General features: G+C 38.4%; 1 protein-coding gene across 1 annotated transcript in view; it reads right to left on the bottom strand.

Moving 5' to 3' along the window:
- Positions 1–15586, bottom strand: part of LOC131530227 (uncharacterized) — a 28693-nt gene extending 13107 nt beyond the window's left edge. The window contains exons 1-6 of the mRNA XM_058760379.1: positions 15255–15586; positions 12723–12820; positions 11213–11245; positions 10839–10874; positions 6902–7228; positions 6314–6619 (exon numbers count right to left, since the gene is read on the bottom strand). Of these exons, the coding sequence (XP_058616362.1) occupies positions 6314–6619; positions 6902–7228; positions 10839–10874; positions 11213–11245; positions 12723–12820; positions 15255–15586 (1132 nt within the window). The remainder of the gene's footprint in view (positions 1–6313; positions 6620–6901; positions 7229–10838; positions 10875–11212; positions 11246–12722; positions 12821–15254) is intronic.
- Between the last annotated feature and the right edge of the window lie 4134 nt (positions 15587–19720).

Below are 19720 nucleotides of genomic sequence, written 5' to 3'. Positions count from 1 at the left end.
CCTCTGTGATTCACAGTAACAGCAGGTGTTCATCACTAATGCACAATCATCATTTAATTAGTCTCTCAATTATCTCTTAATTACCTCAACTCGTTGAGGTCTTGGGATTTGACTCGAAACTTGCTTGTGACTTGAAAGGAATGAGTTGGTTCCTCTGGTGAAATCAGCTGCTGAGTTCATGGGTGGAATAAACACATGGCAGGACTTTTACTTTCTGACCCTGGATTTGACACCTCTGTTTATGACAAGAGTGCACCTGAAAAAAATCTACATCATGACATGAATTCTGACCTTTGTCTTCTTAGTTGCCTTTTTCTCTATCACGAATTAGAAATCATAAGAAATTATTTATCAGTAGAAAACTTAAAATTTCAAAATTCATCCTTTGAAACCCATTTTAAAATCAGACATTGCATTACCATGTAAATGGTACATTAAAATCATGTTACAAAATATTTTCATTCATGAATTATAAAAAATTAAGTTTGGATAGTGCACTATAATGTCTCTGTTCAAAACTGTGGGTGACAGTTAAGGGGTTAAAAAGTTTTCTAGAAAGAAATTGAAACTGGGCAACGAGGTGTGATCGTCAAGAAACTAAGATCACGCGCAACGCAGTTAACATATTTCTAAGAGGGGAAATTGAAACTGTGCGGGATTAATCGGAGCTGCTGGTGCGCGCCGCCTGTCCGGTTTTGGGATAAAGACCAGATCTGTTGGAGACGTCTGACAGATTATTTAGGCGCCTAAAGGAAAATCCACGGAGAAAGAAAAAACAGCCAGTATGGGGAAGTCCCAGAGTAAGCTCGCTACATATGATACACCGGTATTTTGTCAAATGAAAAAATGATATGGCCAGAAATGCATGCAAGATATGGGGAAATTAATTAAGTATCATGATTTTCCAAAAGAGGGAACATTAAGTGTCACGAGATTAAATGCTGTAAAGGAATCAATTGAAGAGGGAAGCAAAAAACAGAAAGGGTGCTGTGTGAAACGTGTGTGTGATAAATGTCAGCATACGGTGAGTTGTTGGAGTGAGGAGGCAGATAAGAGGGAAAGAAGAGCGATGCAAAAAGAATTAGCATGTAGAGCTGAAAGGAAAAAGGGAAATGAAAAAGTAACTGCATCACATACACCTACTAACCACTCTGATGTTTCTGTCTCTAAACATGCACCACCGCCCTATCATCACTATCCTGTGGAGGAGCTGCGAGTCCTGAAAATAGATCCTGACCTTGACTGCTCTCCACCAAAAAGACCAACAGCACCGCGGATAGAGGAGGAAGAAGAAATAGAGGAAGACCACAACATGATTCCTGAAACCCCCCATGAAGAAGCTGAAGAGGAGAGAGTTCTCATGGCTCCCCCGACAAAGAAAAGAAAAACCAGACAAATGGTGAAAGAAGAAAATATGAGTGTAACGGCTCCGATGATCGAAGTTTTGGGACCTGATGGGCCAATGATAGTTTTTAGACCATGAACTGTGAATGACATGAAAGAGGTAATGGCTCACTTGCCGAGTCCGGAAGAAGCAGGTGACAGATTTTCTACAGAACTGGTCACTTTCTGCAAAGAATTCAGCCCCACCGTGCACGAGCTGAGGAGGCTGCTGGCAGTGAAACTGGGGGCTTCGAGCTGGCACAAGGTGAGCGGAAGGCTGCAAAGGGAAGACTGCTGAAGAGAACACAGACGCAATCTGGAATATCGCACAGCTTTTGAGGAGCTGGCTAGAGCTATAAAAACAGCATTTCCAGCACGTGTGGACACATCAAAGATTGGCAATTGCTGCCAGAATGGAAGCAAGTGTGTTCAAGATTATTATCATCATCTCTATGAAATATTCAACAAACACAGCGGCTTAATAGAGCCAGCCGACCGAGGAAACATGGGAATGTCATCTACGGAGCTGGTTTTTGAATGGACTGAGACCTGAGATTGCACACACTGTGAAAACCAGCTACATTGAATGGAAGAACGGATGACTGTCTGCCATGTTGGAACATGCTTTGCACGCAGAAGAACTGCAGACAGCAAAGAAAGAAAGAGATAAAGCAAAGACTGACAAATATTTACAGCTGGCCCTAGTGTAAGCTGTCTCGAGGCCGGTGGAACCCTCTGTGGAGCGCCATCAGCAGACGGGAGGGGGAAGAGGAAAAAGACGAAGCGAAAGATATTCGAATGGGGCTGGAAGGAATTCTGAGAAGTGGGCCTGCTGGATCTGCGAAACTGATGATCATGTGATCTACAAGTGTATCAAATGCAGACTGTGCAAGAAAGATGGTCACTGGGCCAAGGATTGCCCAGAAAATCAGCAAGATCAAGAAGCGGACTGAAGCGAGGATGGTGGAGAGTGGGGAGGAGGGCCAGAGGGCAAGCAGCCGAGAGAAACTGAAAAGGGAAGTGAAAATTCTTTAACCACACACACACACACACATACACTGATGTACATACTGCTCTCTGCAATGAAGACAAAGCTTGCATTTCTTTGTGTGTTTCTGAATTGAACAATGAAAGTTCTGATAAATGTTTAATGATGTACAAAAGTTAAGCATTTAAGAAAATGCCTAAATACCCCATGCTGGTGGAGGGGGTAATGATAGAGTTTTTAGCCGATTCTGGGGCTTCGAGGTCATCTATACGACCATGTGACTTGCCATGTCAACCGTCATTATCAAATGAAACAAATGAGTCTATTTCTGCATCAGGGCATACAATTTTTGAAAGATTTACGGTGCCTCTAAACAGAGGGGGGCAGAGTGCTGAATCATGCATTCGTTTATTCACCAAAATGCCCTGTGCCCATTTTGGGTTGAGATCTGTTATGCAAACTAAATCTGATACTAGTTGATCTGACTCCTCAGGTGTCAGAGTGACAGAAGAGGGGGAGCAATGGTGCTGTTTGCAAGCAGAGCCTCAGTGGTCATATGAATGGCACGTCATAAATCATGATTGGGCTGAAATGATGTGTGAACAAGCTAAAAGTCAAACCAAGCCATTTAACACAGAAATTATGTTGCCTGACAATTTGCATTGCATGTCACATGTCGTAATGGAATGGGAAAACCAGTATGAAAAAGACTGGTTTGAGGGAGAAAAGGAGAAACTTTGAGTTGTGAGAAGATATTTTGGACAGAAAATATGTGTGCTATTTCAGTCAGCCTGAGAGAAGAGCAGCTTCCTTTTTTCTTAATGCCAGAGTCTGTGCCTCACTTATCACTCTCCAAGGCCAAAGAGCAGATATGGGCTGAGATAAGGAGGTTTGTGAAAAACTGTGTTGATGCTACATCTGATTACAGGCCGTGTCAATGTCAATATCCCCTGAAAAGAGAGGCAGTACTGGGAATGAAGCCAGTATTTGACTCACTTTGACTCACAGTATTTGGTGTGAGATAAGCGCTGGTGTGAAACACAGCAAGAGTCTAGGAGCAAGTATGTCAGAGTGCAAGCATGAATTTGAGGTAGAGAGAGATGTGGTACCCATTGACAAAAAACACAAAGGGAAATCGCTGCATGGCAGACATCTGCGCTTCGGAAATTCACCCAGCTTTAGCGGATGTGCCATCAGAGCTGTGGGCAAAGCATAAGTATGATGTGGGATTGATTAAGAGATGTGAACCGGTTGTAATCACTCCAAAATCTGATTACAGGCCGTGTCAACGTCAATATCCCCTGAAAAGAGAGGCAGTACTGGGAATGAAGCCAGTATTTGACTCACTTTTAAAAGAAGGCATAATTGTTGAGTGCAGTGATTCCCCAGTTAGAACCCCACATTTCCTGTGAAAAAGATAAGAGACAAAAGTCAACCCACGGAGTGGCATTTTGTGCAGGATTTGCAGGCAGTAAATGCAGCTGTCAGACAAAGGGTTCCATCAGTTCCAAATCCATAAACGATTTTGTCACAAATACCACAAGATGCAACATTCTTCTCAGTGGTAGATGGCTAATGCATTTTTTAGCATGCCAGTGAATAAGGACAGTCAATTCTGGTTTGCATTTGAATTTTATGGCAAAGGCTATACATTCACGAGAATGGGCCAGGGGTACTGTAACAACCCCACTTTTTATAACGAAGCACTTAGGAGAAGCCTGGAACCTTTGACCCTGACAGCTGGAACTGCTTTGTTACAGTACGTGGATGATATTTGTTTGTGTGCACGTGATGAAGCCACGTGTGTGGCGGACACTGTGACTCTCGTGCAGTATCTGGCTCAGGAGGGCCACAAGGTCCTGGGTCATTTCTGGGTCATGTCATAACATCAAACAGCAAATCTCTGTCTGACAAAAGAGTTCAAGGCATTATAGATGTACCAAAACCAATCACAAAGAAGCAAATGCTGTCATTTTTGGGAATGTGTTCATACTGCCGAACATTTATTCCAAATTATGCAATTCTTGAGCAGCCTCGGACAATAGGGAAGGGGTTAAAGTCATGTGACAAAATTGAATGGACAGGGGAGGCAGAGGAGGCATTTGTGAACATGAAAGTTCAGCTGTCTCTGGCGCCAACTTTGGGCCTACCGGTACCAACTAAGCCTTTTGTTCAGATGGTGGATGAGAAAAATGGGTCTATGACTTCTGTGTTGTTGTTGCAGCGTCATGGAGATAAATTGCGACCTGTTGCTTATTTTTCCAGCAAACTAGTCCTGATTGCAGCAGGAATGCCACACTGTCTGAGGGCGGTGGCCGCTGCTGAGCAGGCCGTAATGGCGTCTAGAGAATTTGTAGGTTAATCTGACCTGATATTAAATGTGCCACACGCTGTGTCCATGATCCTGCAAGAACAGAAGACATTGCATGTATCGACGGCTCGTTGGTTACGATACCACACTATCTTGCTTGACATGCCGAATATCACCGTTAGACGATGCAAAACCTTGAATGCTGCTACTCTCCTTCCGACGCAGGAGGATGGGGAAGAGCACCATTGTTGTCTAACTGCGCTAGAACAAGTGTGTACACCGCGTCCAGGTCTTCCTGATGTACCACTTGAAAACTGCGAAAATGTCCTCTTTGTGGATGGCTCAGCTTACAAAGATCCACAAACAGGCCAGAATAAAGTTGGCTATGCAGTAACAACTGAATTTGAAATCGTGGCTTCTGGCTCATTGCTACCAAATTATTTAGCACAAGCAGTGGAGCTTGTGGCATTAACAGAAGCGTGTAAACTTATGGTAGGAAAATGCATCACAATTTACACCGATTCGCTTTACTCATTTGGTATTACGCATGACTTTGGAGCACTGTGGAAATACAGAAAATTTTTAAAGTCAGATTGGCGCCCAATATTAAATGCTCCTCTGGTGGCAGCTTTACTGGAGGCCATTCTGCTGCCATACAAAATAGCCATTTGTAAATGTGCAACACATACAAATATCAAAGACTTCATAACCACAGGAAATGCCAGAGCAGACGCAGCAACGAAGGCCGCAGCGGCAAAGCAGACAAAAGAAAGTGTACTATGCTATCTGAAAATAACCCAGACATTTCCCCTTCTTTACAGAGCATGCAGGCCTTTGCCTCAGGGGCAGAGATAAACCAGTGGAAACAGTGTGGCTGTAAATTGGATGATTGTGTCTGGATGAGCTGTGATGGCAAGCCTTGTTTACCTCAACACTTCTTTCATCATTATGCCAAGTCGATACATGGGAAAGACCATGCATCGAAAGGGGGAATGGTTACACAAATGAAAGAATTGTGGTTTACAAAGGGGTTTACAACATTTGCTGAAAATTTTTGTAAAAGATATGTCATTTGCAACACCCACAATGTGGCAAAAGGGATAAAAATGTCCCAGTGATCCCATTACCTACCCTATATCTTTAAGAAGCTCAGTTCGCATTTGGCAAACGCTGGTCCCCCCGGCTCGGAATCTGCTAAAGCTAAGGCTCAGCAGAAAGTGCATTCGTGGAGGTCTCAGGTTGAGTTGGCAGAGGAGATTAAAAAGGCCTTAGACCTTTCTCAGTCTTCAGTCACAAACACAAGTGAGCTGCTAGATCAACTGAGCCTTCTCGGTCTCTCTTTTATTTGCACAAGTGACACGAAAAACATCCCGCGAGTAATCTAGAGTGATAACACGATGAGAATATTCACTTCACGTTTTTTTTTTTTTTGCTATTTATGTGTGATTCAGACAAAGAAGAGAATGATGTGTTATACAGGGCACCTACATGGCACAAAGTCAACATCATTGTGGCATTTGTATATGCACAGACACCGGTCAAAAAGTCAATAAAGCCAATAAAACAATAACTATTACTGTCAGTTTAAAAAACAATGTGTTCTTAAATTCTAATGACTAAATGATACTCACCAGTGACAGTGACACTGAAGCTCCTACTGATGCTGAATCTGCTGCTGTTGATCTGTAGTTGATACAGTCCAGAATCTGTGGTTCTGGTGTTTGTGATGATCAGAGATCCAGTCTGATTCACCTCCAGTCTGTCTCTCCACTGATCATCTGTAGAGATCTTACTCTGATCTTCAGTGATTTTAGCGATGAGAGTGTTATTAAAGGACCACGTCATCGGATCAATAGTTTTTTTTATAACACCAGGATCTAAAGTAACATTTTCCCCCTCCTTCACATATATTTCAACTCGTTTTCCAGCAGAAACACCTGAAACACAAACCAACAGCTGCTGGAGGATCTTATGGGGGTGAAAAATAACTAAACATAATTATGCATATTAATTTCCTGAGAAATTCAGGAGAAACAAAATTAACTGCAAAATTGCTAAATATCAAGTTAATTGTGGATATGTCTTTGTTCATATAGAAGTAATTCTGTTCTGTTGAATGATGCAGCTAAAGAGAAAAACAGCTCTGAATGTCACTGGTATAATAAATGCAATGATGTGATTTAAACATAAATAACCTGCTTTTAAACATAATGACTCACCATGAACAGTAACACTGAAGATCTTTTCACTGTCACTGCCGTTGATGATTACTGGTTTATATTCTCCAGAGTCTGTGGTTCTGGTGTCTATGATGGTCAGAGATCCAGTCTGATGATCCAGCTTCAGTCTGTCTCTGAATCTCTCTTCACCATCTTCACACTGTACATCTGTACAGGTCTTACTGGGATCTCCACTGATGTAAGCAATGTGCGTGTCATTAAAATACCACTTAATCTTTTCTTGTTGGTTTATTTTAACACCAGTGTGTAGAGTGACTGAATCTCCCTCCATCACTGACACTCCATCTGAACCAGCACCAGACACATCTAGAAAAGAAATTAACAGATAATTATAAACGTCTGGGGAAAGTGGGACAAAAATATACAAAAAATACAACAGGAAAGTGTTGTAAAAAAATTTTTCTACAGATCAAACAATCAGCATAAAAACATCACTAATTCACACATTCACTCAACAGACAAACATACATGTTATAATGGAGGTTATATGGTGTTTATTGAACTTCATAATATACAACACACACATCTTGACTCATATATTGCATTCATACAACCAAGAAGCGATCATTGCATAGCCTTTCATACACCTCTGAAGACTATACAGGTGCATCTCAATAAATTAGAATGTCGTGGAAAAGTTCATTTATTTCAGTAATTCAACTCAAATTGTGAAACTCGTGTATTAAAAAAATTAAATGCATGAAGTAGTTTAAGTCTTTGGTTCTTTTAATTGTGATGGTATGGAAGCCCAGGTTGATTTGATAGCGGCCTTCAGCTCATCTGCATTGTTGGGTCTGGTGTCTCTCATCTTCCTCTTGGCAATACCCCATAGATTCTCTATGGGGTTCAGGTCAGGCGAGTTTGCTGGCCAATCAAGCACAGTAACACCATGGTCATTGAACCAGCTTTTGGTACCTTTGGCAGTGTGGGCAGGTGCCAAGTCCTGCTGGAAAATGAAATCAGCATCTCCATAAAGCTTGTCAGCAGAAGGAAGCATGAAGTGCTCTAAAATTTCCTGGTAGATGGCTGCATTGATTGTGGACTTCAGAAAACACAGTGGACCAACACCAGCAGATGACATGGCAGCCCAAATCATCACTGACTGTGGAAACTTCACACTGGACTTCAAGCAACATGGATTCTGTGCCTCTCCACTCCAGTCCTTTTGGAACAAGAGACCAAAAAATGCAGATGAGCTGAAGGCCACTGTAAAAGAAACAGAAGCAGTGCCACAAACTGATCACCTCCATGCCATGCCGAATTGAGGGAGTAATTAAAGCAAAACGAGCCTCTACCAAGTATTGAGTACATATACAGTAAATTAACATACTTTCCAGGCCAACAATTCACTAAAAATGCTTTTTTTTATTGGTCTTATGTAGTATTCTAATTCAAAATCATCACAATTAAAAGAACCAAAGACTTAAAATACTTCAGTCTGTGTGCATTGAATTTATTTAATACACGAGTTCCACAATTTGAGTTGAATTACTGAAATAAATGAACTTTTCCACAACATTCTAATTTATTGAGATGTACCTGTACATACATGCATATGTGTGTATTTATATATACATAAAATATACACAACACACACATATATTATATATAAGTATTGTGCTAGTTAGGATGGTTAGCTAAACGAGTTGCACCTGTGCCAAATTAGTTGATTATCTGATCGTGCTCCTCCCGAACCTTGTTAATAAATCATGTATTTTACGAGCTGCGCAATTCGTGTGAATTTGTACGAATGGTCTACACTTAACCCCACCCCTAAACCTACCCATCATTGGGGTCTAGACAAATCATACAAAATCGTACGAGTGAGGTTGTACGAATTCATAGGAATTAGCCATCTCATAAAATAGGTGCAATTGGTCGTGAGATAGCATTGGTAAATTAAGTTGAAGACACTCAAGTTTGGTTCAACTGATTTACATTTACAACAACAACCTGACATTAATTTAGTATTAAAATATTACTTAAGATATACCACCAAATTTGTGCAATTTGCTCATTGTAACTCTTCCAAATTTATGCTGCCTTCGCGTGCTATCGGAAAGTTCCTATTTCCGTAAGTCGTAATTACGAGCTTGTCGTGTTCAAGTGCTTGGTAACACTTTATAATAACTGCACACTATGAATCATTAGGTAAGCATTAGTAAATAGTCAGTTCATCCTTTATAAAGCATTGTCCCAACATTAATAGTCATTAGCAAACAGTTTATAAATACTGCTATAAATGCCTTGTTCTTGATTTATAAGCATATCTATTACAAAGGAGATTTAAAGGCACATTTATCTTCCTAACAGAAAAAAAATAAACAAACACAACACAGAGGGATACAGAACTCAGAAATATTTATTTCAAGATGAAAAAAAAAAAAAACGAAACTGTCCAACTGTACACTTTAATTTTTCTTTTTAGTTGTACAGTTGTACAGTTTCCTTTTTGCATCATGAAAACATATTTCTGTGTTCTGTATCCCTCTGTGTTGTGTTTGTTTAATTTGTCTGTTTGGGAGATAAATGAGTCTTTAAATCTGCTTTGTAAATGCTTTACGAGGTATGAATAATCCTCACTTTAGATGAGCTCACAAAAATAGATGGCTGGCAACTACTAAATGTTTTATAACTACCTGACTTAATCATGAATTACAGCAGGAATATGTGTTAATAAAGCATTTATTAACACACTGAGCAACTATTATCATGTGTCTAAATCATAAGATTCATAAATGTACATTTAAATAGTTTATTAATCATTTACTTACACTTTCTAAATGATCTTATGCACCACTGACAACTGCTAAATAACTGGTTTGTAAATAACGTAATAATTTAGAAATTATAAATTGATCATTAATAAAGTATGAAAATACAATTATTAAACATTATAGATATGCTCAAGAACAAAACATTTATAGCTGTATTTATAAACTGCTTACTAATGCCTATTAATTTTGGAACAATGCTTTATTAATGATTAATTGACTATTTACTAATGATTAACTAATGATTCATAGTGTGCAGTTATTATAAAGTGTTACCAAGTGCTTTAATGTCGGAAAGAATGAAATGTAGCATCCCATTGGTTGACAATCATGTAAACATTCATCGCACTATACATGCAGTTTGCTGACAATTCTGGAATTTCGGTCAAATACATGCTTATTTCACTGCTTATAAAACATACAATATGCTTCGAATGATCGTTCATATCTCTTAGAAAAGATGTGTTAAAAATGACACAACCTGTGTTAAATTTTAACACATTGATGGGTGAGTTCTGGGACAACGTTTTTTGTGTTAATTTTACTCATTCATTGTGTTGATGATTTTAGCACAGTAAATGTGTCAGAAAGGTTATCACAAAGATGTGTAAACATGTATAATTTAACACATTATGTGCTGTCCTTCACTACATACATTATGTTAAAAAACATACATTCACATTTGACAAAATGAATTGAAAAATCATTGGTTGTTTAGCTTATTGTCAAAATATTTATTATGATGAAATATCAACAATTACATTCATAGAACTGCAGAATATATATATATATATATATATATATATATATATATATATATATATATATATATATATATATATATATACAGTTTTAAGCAGTCAAAAAGGAAATGTCCAACACAGGACAAAAAGTTATTTTCATCTCATTAGGTAAAATGCCACATAACCCCACTTTCATAATCATTTCACTTTTTCCAAACTTTGCTGGATTGATGTACACTGGTGGCCAAAAGTATTTTGAAAAGTCTCTTTGATGCTCAAAAATTTTTTTTTTTTTATTATCAATGTCTGTACTCCTCCATCTTTCACTTTTCCACAGCATAGGAGTAGAAGCCATTATCAAAATAGTATTTTAAAAGCCAACACAATGTTTTTGTCCACCTTTGTGAATAAATGAACTTCTCCGAAGTCTGGATCCTGCTCAGAACTTGACTGACAACATCAGAATGTTCCCTGGTCTGTATGCATGTCCACAAACACAAATGTACTGGTAACACTTTAGAATAGGTAACACTTGTTAACTATTAACTACGACTTTTCCCTCAATAAATTCTTAATTTGCTGCTTATTAATAGTTAGTAAGGCAGTTGTTAAATTTAGGTATTGGGTAGGATTAGGGATCTAGAATAAGGTTATGCAGAATAAGGCATTAATATGTGCTTAATTAGCACTAATACATGGCTAATATTCTAGTAATATGCATGCTAATAAGCAACTAATAGGTGTAACCGTAAAATAAAGTGTTACCAATGTACTCAGTCCTTCAGTGGAGATCCCTGGTTCCAACACTATATTATGACAGAGAGAGAGGAGAAAATTCCACATTAGTGTCAATTTATTTTTAACCTACATTTTTAAACCTTTTTACTCTAACATAAGTATATATATTTGTAAGTACACTGTAAAAAGTGAAAGTTGACTTGAGGAAACCCGTTGCCTTAAAATTATTAAGTACATAATAATAATAAAAATAAAATAAATAAATAAAAAAGTTAAGTGAACTTGACAATTCAATTAACTTATTTTTTTAATTATCATTTACTTAAAAATTTTAAGGCAACGGGTTTCCTCAATTTTTTTAAGTTAAGTCAACTTATCACTTTTTACACAACCTAATCTCACAGAATTCCGTGTAATGACCACGTACTCTTAACCCCGAATCTGTGGTGGCATCACGGAATCGCCGAAAATTTCGTGATGGGCTCACAGAAGTGATACCAATGTAAGTCAGTGACAGGCATCAGCCGTGGTCTACGCACGGATTCACTGGTTACACAGTTATATTTGTATATAAATTTATACTTTCACTGGAACACCTAACCCACCCCTACCCTAAACCTACCCACTTCTGAACAATATAAAACACACACAGGCAAATATAAGTGCAGTCACGGGTATTTATTGCAAAAACTGTCCATAAACAAAGCAGTATAAAAGCATTACAAAGTCTTGTTGCATTCCAAGTCTTCTGAAGCCATACAAAGTCTTTATGCAAAGAAGAGAGAAAAACATAATCGCTGAAAATGATCCCGCTCCGTTAACGCTCTCACATCTCATTCAAAAAGATACTCCCGGGCCGTAGCATGACGCAATCGGTCACGAGACACGCAAGAGCCAATGGTATTTCACAACTAAAGCTGACGTAAAGCTTCTTCTGGCAGCATTTTTTTAATTTTCGCACAGAGACTGCAGCACATTGCGGACGGAGACGGCGATCACGTCTATTCCTCTCACAAATCAGTAATTTTGCCTCGGAAGACTTGGAATATTAATACTTTTTGAATAACTTATGACAGTAGTTGTGTCTGTCTGTTATATCTTGCATTTTATTTACAAATGGTAGGTTTAGGGGCAGGGGTTGGGTTATGTGCTCATAAATGTGTAAATAATGTAATATAAATAAAACTGTTTTGACTGTTTACATTGAAAAATCACACCCCAACATATATGCAATAATGGCAATGTTATTACCCAATATATAATTTACAACCTGGTCTCACAGAATTCCGTGTAATGGATCCGTGCGTGGTTCACGGCTGATGCCGGTCACTGACTTACATTGACATCACTTCTGTGAGCCCATCACGAAATTTTTCGGCGATTCCGTGATGCCACCACAGATTCGGGGGTTAAGAGTCCGTGGTCATTACATGGAATTCTGTGAGATCAGGTTGTTTTTACAGTGTAACAGCTTGTCAATAACATATACAAACATTTCAGCTGAACTGTAAACTAAATTATGTCAGATTTCATTTTAATACTTACATATCCCAAATTCGGTCCAAAAATCGGTCCAAATATGCTGAGATCCATAGACTCCAATTGAGCATTTAGCCTTCAGCTTGTCTGCAGTGAAGGGGTAGCTGTTTGAGACAAAAACACACTAAGACACATGCAAGCAATCACTATGTGATGATCTTTCTCCTTCCTACAGTAGTTAACCCACCTGTGTGCTGATATTAGGTACCTTCCTGGTCATGTGGGACTTCAATGGCAGAGAGTCTTCTGCCTAATGAAAGATCAAAATAATGCTAAAATATAAACTAAAGAATGCATGATTTGGTATGAATGAATGATTTAGTGTGAGTTTTATTGCAGAGCTTACCTGAATGGTGACCATAGAAAACGGTCCATCTTCTGATTTGTTCATTTGCTGTGTAATAAACATAATATTAGACATCACTTATTTGATATACTGTTAGCAAATTTATTTTGTAAGCTACCTGGTCTGCACCAGTGGCTCCAAAGCACTTATAACATATTGCTAATCATTTCAGCAAACTTTTAAATACTTTAGACATAATAAATAAAGAGCATTGTTAGCACCATTTCTTTATTGACAAAAACAGAGTCTAAAAGTGCAGTCATATTCACCACTGCTCGGCGAAATTTTGCGTGCTAAATTCAGTCATTTGTAAAGGTGTCTTCACTCTTGGTAATTTCGAGTGAAAGTGGGAAAAGATTGTCTATTTGAAATCAGTTTTCAACGCGTTTCCGCAGCGCTAACCAACAGAAAGCTGCTTGATTTACAGTAAAGTTACGTGACAAAATTTCGCTGTGATCGCACGTTTAAAACAGTATAAAATACAACAGCAGCAGGAAACATTGCTTTTGTTAATAAATGTAAGTAAAATATGATTTCAAGTACATCTTACCTCAGGAATCTTGCTAGCAGTCTCCTGCGCGAACTGGCGCGAATCGTCTCCTCCGTAAAAAGGTGGTTTTGATGAGCAGTTTTTGACGCAAGGGTTATTCGATTAACATCATAAAGCGATTATGGTATAAATACCATATTTTACTTACAACAATACAGACGTAAAACGAAATGGCATGTCGCTGTCGCTACAGACTAAAATAACTATGGTCTGACTGGATTCTGTTCAAGACCTACTCCCTATTGGTTCACATTAGCTAATTTAAATAACGGACATCTTTAAAAACTACACATAAAGTGTTAGCACATTGGTCCACACATATTGTGTTAAATGCTGTGTAAATACACAAGTTGTGTTTATTTTTAAACTACACATAAATATGTGTAAAAGAGGTTATTCTTTTCAACACATTTTTATTTAATATTGACACAAAATGTGTAAATTAGAGTGTTACAAATAAAGTGTGTAATTTTTTAACACGTTTTCTAAGGGATGCAGTTGTTGTGAGAACAGCATTGACGGCAGTTGTGCCCTGTTTAAAGTTTATGACCCGCCCAACTTGGAAACTCTGGTATCAAAATTATTTCCGAAATTCCCAGTAGTAAATACGACATGAAAGGTCACGTCCCATTTCCCATTAGGAAACCTGTATTTATGATAATTCCGCTAGCATGTGAAGGGAGCATAAACTCAGGCGCTGAAGAGACTACGTGGGTGAGGGTGTTCACTGTCAGATATTTCTTAGACTCATGATGATTTGCGTGACTCATAGGTCAGTTTATTTTCTTTCCCCTTCATGTGCTCTCTCTTCAGGGCTGTACCTACCATTGAGGTCCCCGAGGTCCGGACCTCGGTATTTTTCCAATAACAGGAGTTGTACAATAATTATCTTATATTAATTATGCTTTGGTGCTACAAGGATAAAAAGCCAAGATAACAGATCATCTCATCTGAGATGCCTCAGCGGTAGGGGTGTGCGATATATGGTCTGCGACAGTGGCGTGCACAGACATCCTGTGGGGCAGGGGTGGAAGGACCAAAAAGGGCACTAAAAAAAAATTAAAATAAAAAATTACGGTAACACTTTATTTTGATGGTCCCTTTTGAAGATTCTGTTAACACTAAGTAATGTTGCAACTACATGTCAACAAACTCTCATTAGAGTATTAGTAGACTGCCTGCTTCATATCTGCTAACTCGTTTTTGTGATGGTCTCCCAACAGACACTCTACTGACTGTAAGTAACTTTTCAAGTACATGTCAACTTACTCTAACCCTAACCCTACCAGTCAACTAATACTCTACTAACACTCTAATGAGAGTTAGTAGATATGTAGGTGCAATGTTACTTATAGTCATCAGAATGTGTTAAAGGGACCATCAAAATAAAGTGAAACCAAAATTACTTCAATAAACATAACCAAATGAGGTTTTTGTACAGATTTTAAACTTAATTATTTATGAAATTACCTATATTTAAAGCAGTATTCGTCTTTCTGCTGTCTTTTTAAATATTTGACTGACTTCCTCACGAATAATTGGAATGTCTCGCTCAATGGAGAGTAGCAGTAGGTCAGAAAGACTCTCTTCATTGCACAGACTTCAAAGACTGGATTTCACAAGTTTTAACTTGGAAAATGACCTCTCAACTGTAGAAGTGGAGACAGGTAATGTTGCATAAATCTTTAGGAGTTCAGAAAGAGAGGGGAAAACAGACTCAATCTCATTGTCTTTTAGGCACTTTAGCATTTCCTGCACATTATTTTTGGTGAAGGAGTAGGATGCATGAAACACTTTAAGTTCTGTGAAGACCTTTTCTTCCTCAATCCCGTAGAACTTACTAACTGTTCTGACAAGTTCAGCATCAACAGGTTCTACTCCTTTTGACCATTTGGATGCTACTGTCAGACTGTGTAAGCCTTTGAGGATAATGCCAGTTGAACTATTATCCTTTCCTTTGAATCTTCTGAGCATCTCTTGAGTAATGGTATCGAAAAATGTGTAGTACACCCTTGTTCAGTAGAACTCCTCCAAATTCTCAGGGTGATGGTCTTCTCCTGTTGACTTGGAACTGTACTTATACCTTGCAGGTATTTTTCTGGGTCTTGACTCACCAGGTATTTTGTCAGGAAACTCAATTCCAGCAGCCTCAGCCCGTTCCTTTGCTTTTTCAAAGACAACCTTGAATTCACTTTCTGTCCTCAGGTCTTGAAGCCTTTTTAGAACTCCTTCCACCAGTGTGTATGACACTGCTAGATCCACATCTTTACGCTGAAGAGCAGCTGATGCAACAGCAGTCTCCTGAAACACTGGGGTGGCCACCTCCAAACAAAGCATAAACTCAAAATTTATGCTGCGAAACAACATTAGAGCATCACCTGCAGCTGGATCAGGTGGATTGCTGTCTGAGATTTTTTTCAACAGCTGCATAACTGCAGAAAAGACTTTCTGCAGAGCTTTTAAGGCATTTTCACGACAGGCCCAGCGTGTGTCACTCAGCTGTTTTAATTCCCAGGTTTTCTCTCCAGCATACAACAACCTTTGCATTTCTATGAATGCAGCATGACGCTTGCTAGAAGAAGACAGGAAAGTGTAGAGCCTGTCTACCAAATTAAAAAAATGCACAAAATGAGGACTTGATTTCGCAGTCTCCACTAACACCAAGTTTAAACAGTGTGCGTGGCTGTGCACAAAGAGTGCTTTTTCATTTTGCCTCTGAATTCTAGACTGTAGCCCCTTGTAACTAGCACTCATGTTGGCTGCACAATCGTAGCCTTGCCCCCGGATATTATCAGCATTCAACCCATTTTCTGAAAGAAGGGCCATTACCACTTCCTCCAAGTCTTGGCCAGTTGTTGATTTAACATGACACACTTGGATGAAACGCTCCTTTATTTGCATGTCATGGACAAACCGTACCACAAAGGAAACTTGCTCTGAGTGTGACACATCGGTAGTTTCATCCAGAAGAATTGAAAATATCTTGGCCTCATTAATCTCTTTCAGAATGGCATTCCTCACTTGTGTTCCAAGAGATCGTATTAGATCATTTTGGGTCCTGTTGGATAAAAGTGTCACCTGTGGCTTCTTCTTTTGGGACTGAGAGATCTACACTCAAGATGCATTCTGAGGACACTGTCATATTCTGCTAAGAGGTGCACAAGCTCAAGGAAGTTTCCTCTGTTAGAACTGGTGCTGCTTTCATCATGTCCCCTAAATGCCAATCCTTGTCTTGCCAAATATACTGTGATGTCTATTAAGCGAAACAGGATTTCTCTGTTCTTCTGTCTTTCTTTTTCATTTTGTAACTCACATTCTGCAGCCTGAGCTTTAAAAGCTTCAACTAAAGGCCCCTTTCTATAGTTGGCCCACCTCACCATACTGATCATATGGGCTTCAGTGGCTGCATGCTCATGGATCTTTTCAACAGCCTTCCTCCAGTTGACAACTCCAGTTGTTCTCCACGCAGTCCTAGCTTTAAACTTGTCTTCTGTCAAGAAGAGACGACAACTAAAGCAGTACATGGCATCTTTTTCCACAGAATACTCCAGCCAGTTGTTACCAGCATACCACTGGCTCTGAAAAGACCGTCCTTGTGGATTATTAGGAAAGACAGCTACTGGTTGACATGGCCCAAGAGAGCAGTAGAACTGTATATAGTTGCTATTAAGCTTTATTTGAAGCTGTTCAACATGAGCTGGGTCTGTTGGAAACTGTAAGGCCATCAAGGATGGGTAATTGTCTTGTTCATTTGTACCCTGAACCTGGTATTCAATATCTGCTTCTGCAGCTCCTTCCTCTGTTATCTCTCTATCCTTTTCTTGAATCATCTCCCTTTTCATCTCTTCCTCTTCCTCACTGGGCCTAATGTCTCCTTGTATTTCCTCACTTATCTCACTTTCTTCCTCGTTGGCTCTAACCTCTCCTTCATCTTTCTCACTTGTCTCAACTGCTTTCCCCTGAATCTCTTCAATACTCTCCTTATCTGAACTGCAACTCTCTATGAAAAACAAATTTCATTACATTATTTTTATATTAAAGGGATAGTTTGCCCCGAAATTAACATTATTTATTCTGTGGAACATACAATTTAATTACATAATAATTTTGCCCATATATTTAAAGAAAATGGGGACTCCATTTTGTTTCCCACTCGCTTTCAATGTATGGACAAATATTCCACAGAAGAAAGTCAAACAGATTTGAAACATATAGATGAGTAAATGATGACAGAATTATCAATTTGGGTGAATTATTCCTTTAACAAAAACTTCTCATTAAGTATTTTATGGACTGTAATATACGTACAATAGCTTATTAGCTTAAACAAAAAAAATGAAAACACTACCTTCATCTTTATTCTCTCTCCTCAGCCAACTTGTTAGAGGGATGCTACCTTTGGCTGCATCAGAGAGTTCCTTGTGTTTTTTTTTTCTTTTGATCTTTTCTTTCCTTGGCATTCTATTGAAGTTGTTGATATAAATAGAATGCACACATAAAACAAAAATAAGGAGATGATGATAATATTACTAAACATTAACTTTTAAACAAAACAGTGAGTCAAGAAGTTAATCATGTTGATTTCATGTTTAGTTTTGTTGATATTGTAAACTTTATGTTTGTATTACATGGATGAAAATGAATGAATGAAAATACTGCTAGCTATCATTAAATGAAAGATACAAATGTCTTGCACGTTAAGAGTTAGAGCTAATGACATGAGAAGAACATGCTAAACAATTCTAGCGTCGTTTAATGGCCTCGGATAAAACAAATGTTTTATCAGTGTCAGAAATGTGGCAGCAATCAAGTGATGCTTATATTATAATTAAGCATAACTCGCATGCTGCCGCATTCGCCAAGTTTACAACAGCATTATGGTAGGATAAATGTCCATTTTTCGCGTTACCTGTCTGCTGCTTGTGTTTTGAAGACCGCGGCTAAGATGCTGCATAACGCTGTAAAGAAAACTCCACCTACCGCTCCACCTCCGCTAATATGTCTGAAAAAATCAAAATATTTTATTTTGTGTTTATTATTATTGTTAGTGACAAATGGTATAGAAGCGTATTGGTATTTATAATACCAAGCAAATGAAATCAACACAAGAGTCATCTGAAGTGGCATTTAGATGTATTTACACACAGTTTTAAATGCATTTAACCTGCAATTACAAATGCATAAATAATGTTTTGATTGTAATAATATATTGATATTTGAAATTATTTAAAACTTTCGAGAAAGTCGAAATGTGAAATTAAAATCGCCAGTAGGTGGCAGCAAAGTTAATAAGTGAGTCATTGCGATTGAACCGAATCATTTAAACGGTTGATTCATTGAGGAACGAATCACCGTCATGTTGCTCAGAGACGCAAAACAGTGCTGTGGCTGTGTTTGGAGTGATTTTTGTTGGCGAAATAGAGCATAAACAGGCAATATGGTGTCTAAAACTTAAGTCTCTTAATTAACTTATTGTTTATTGAGCTGTTGTAAAAAATCAATATCACATTTGTAATCATGGCACTCTTCATATGAAATTGATTAACTATAACTCTCTTCTATCCGATATCATAAGTCGTCCTCTTGTATCCACAATTTTCTTTTATGTTCCCATTGCCAGAACTTTTCTTAATGTCTGGAAGCCTCACAGACAACCAGAGTTGCCAATTTGGGGGTTTTGAGTTAAGAGACTTATTGATTGTTGCTGCGTCTTATCAATGTTTTGAGACAAGGAGTTATTTTGGCGATATTTGATTATTATTATTATCAGAGGCGGATCTAGAAAATAATTTTTAGGGTGGCAAAGGGGTGGCATGGGCTCTATGAGGGGTGGCAACACCAAAGCAAGCCCCCATGCATATTTTGTGGGGATTTATTGTCTGACACGCACAGTTGTGTTCACAAATATTGCATTACCATTAAGTAATCATCTATACTGTTTAAAATGAAAAATAAATAACATTTCAATATCCATCATGGCACCAAGTCAATATACAATATAAAAAACTTCAACAGGTTGTAAATGTTTCTGAGCTTGTGTCTGTAATCACCCAGAACACATCAATAGTCTAGCAACACCCCAGCAACTGCATAGCAAGAGCCTAGCAA

Source organism: Onychostoma macrolepis, chromosome 22 (genome assembly GCF_012432095.1).
Source record: "Onychostoma macrolepis isolate SWU-2019 chromosome 22, ASM1243209v1, whole genome shotgun sequence".
Classification (NCBI taxonomy): domain Eukaryota; kingdom Metazoa; phylum Chordata; class Actinopteri; order Cypriniformes; family Cyprinidae; genus Onychostoma; species Onychostoma macrolepis.
Note: the sequence above shows the minus strand (reverse complement) of the source record. Positions and strands in the feature narration are given on the sequence as shown.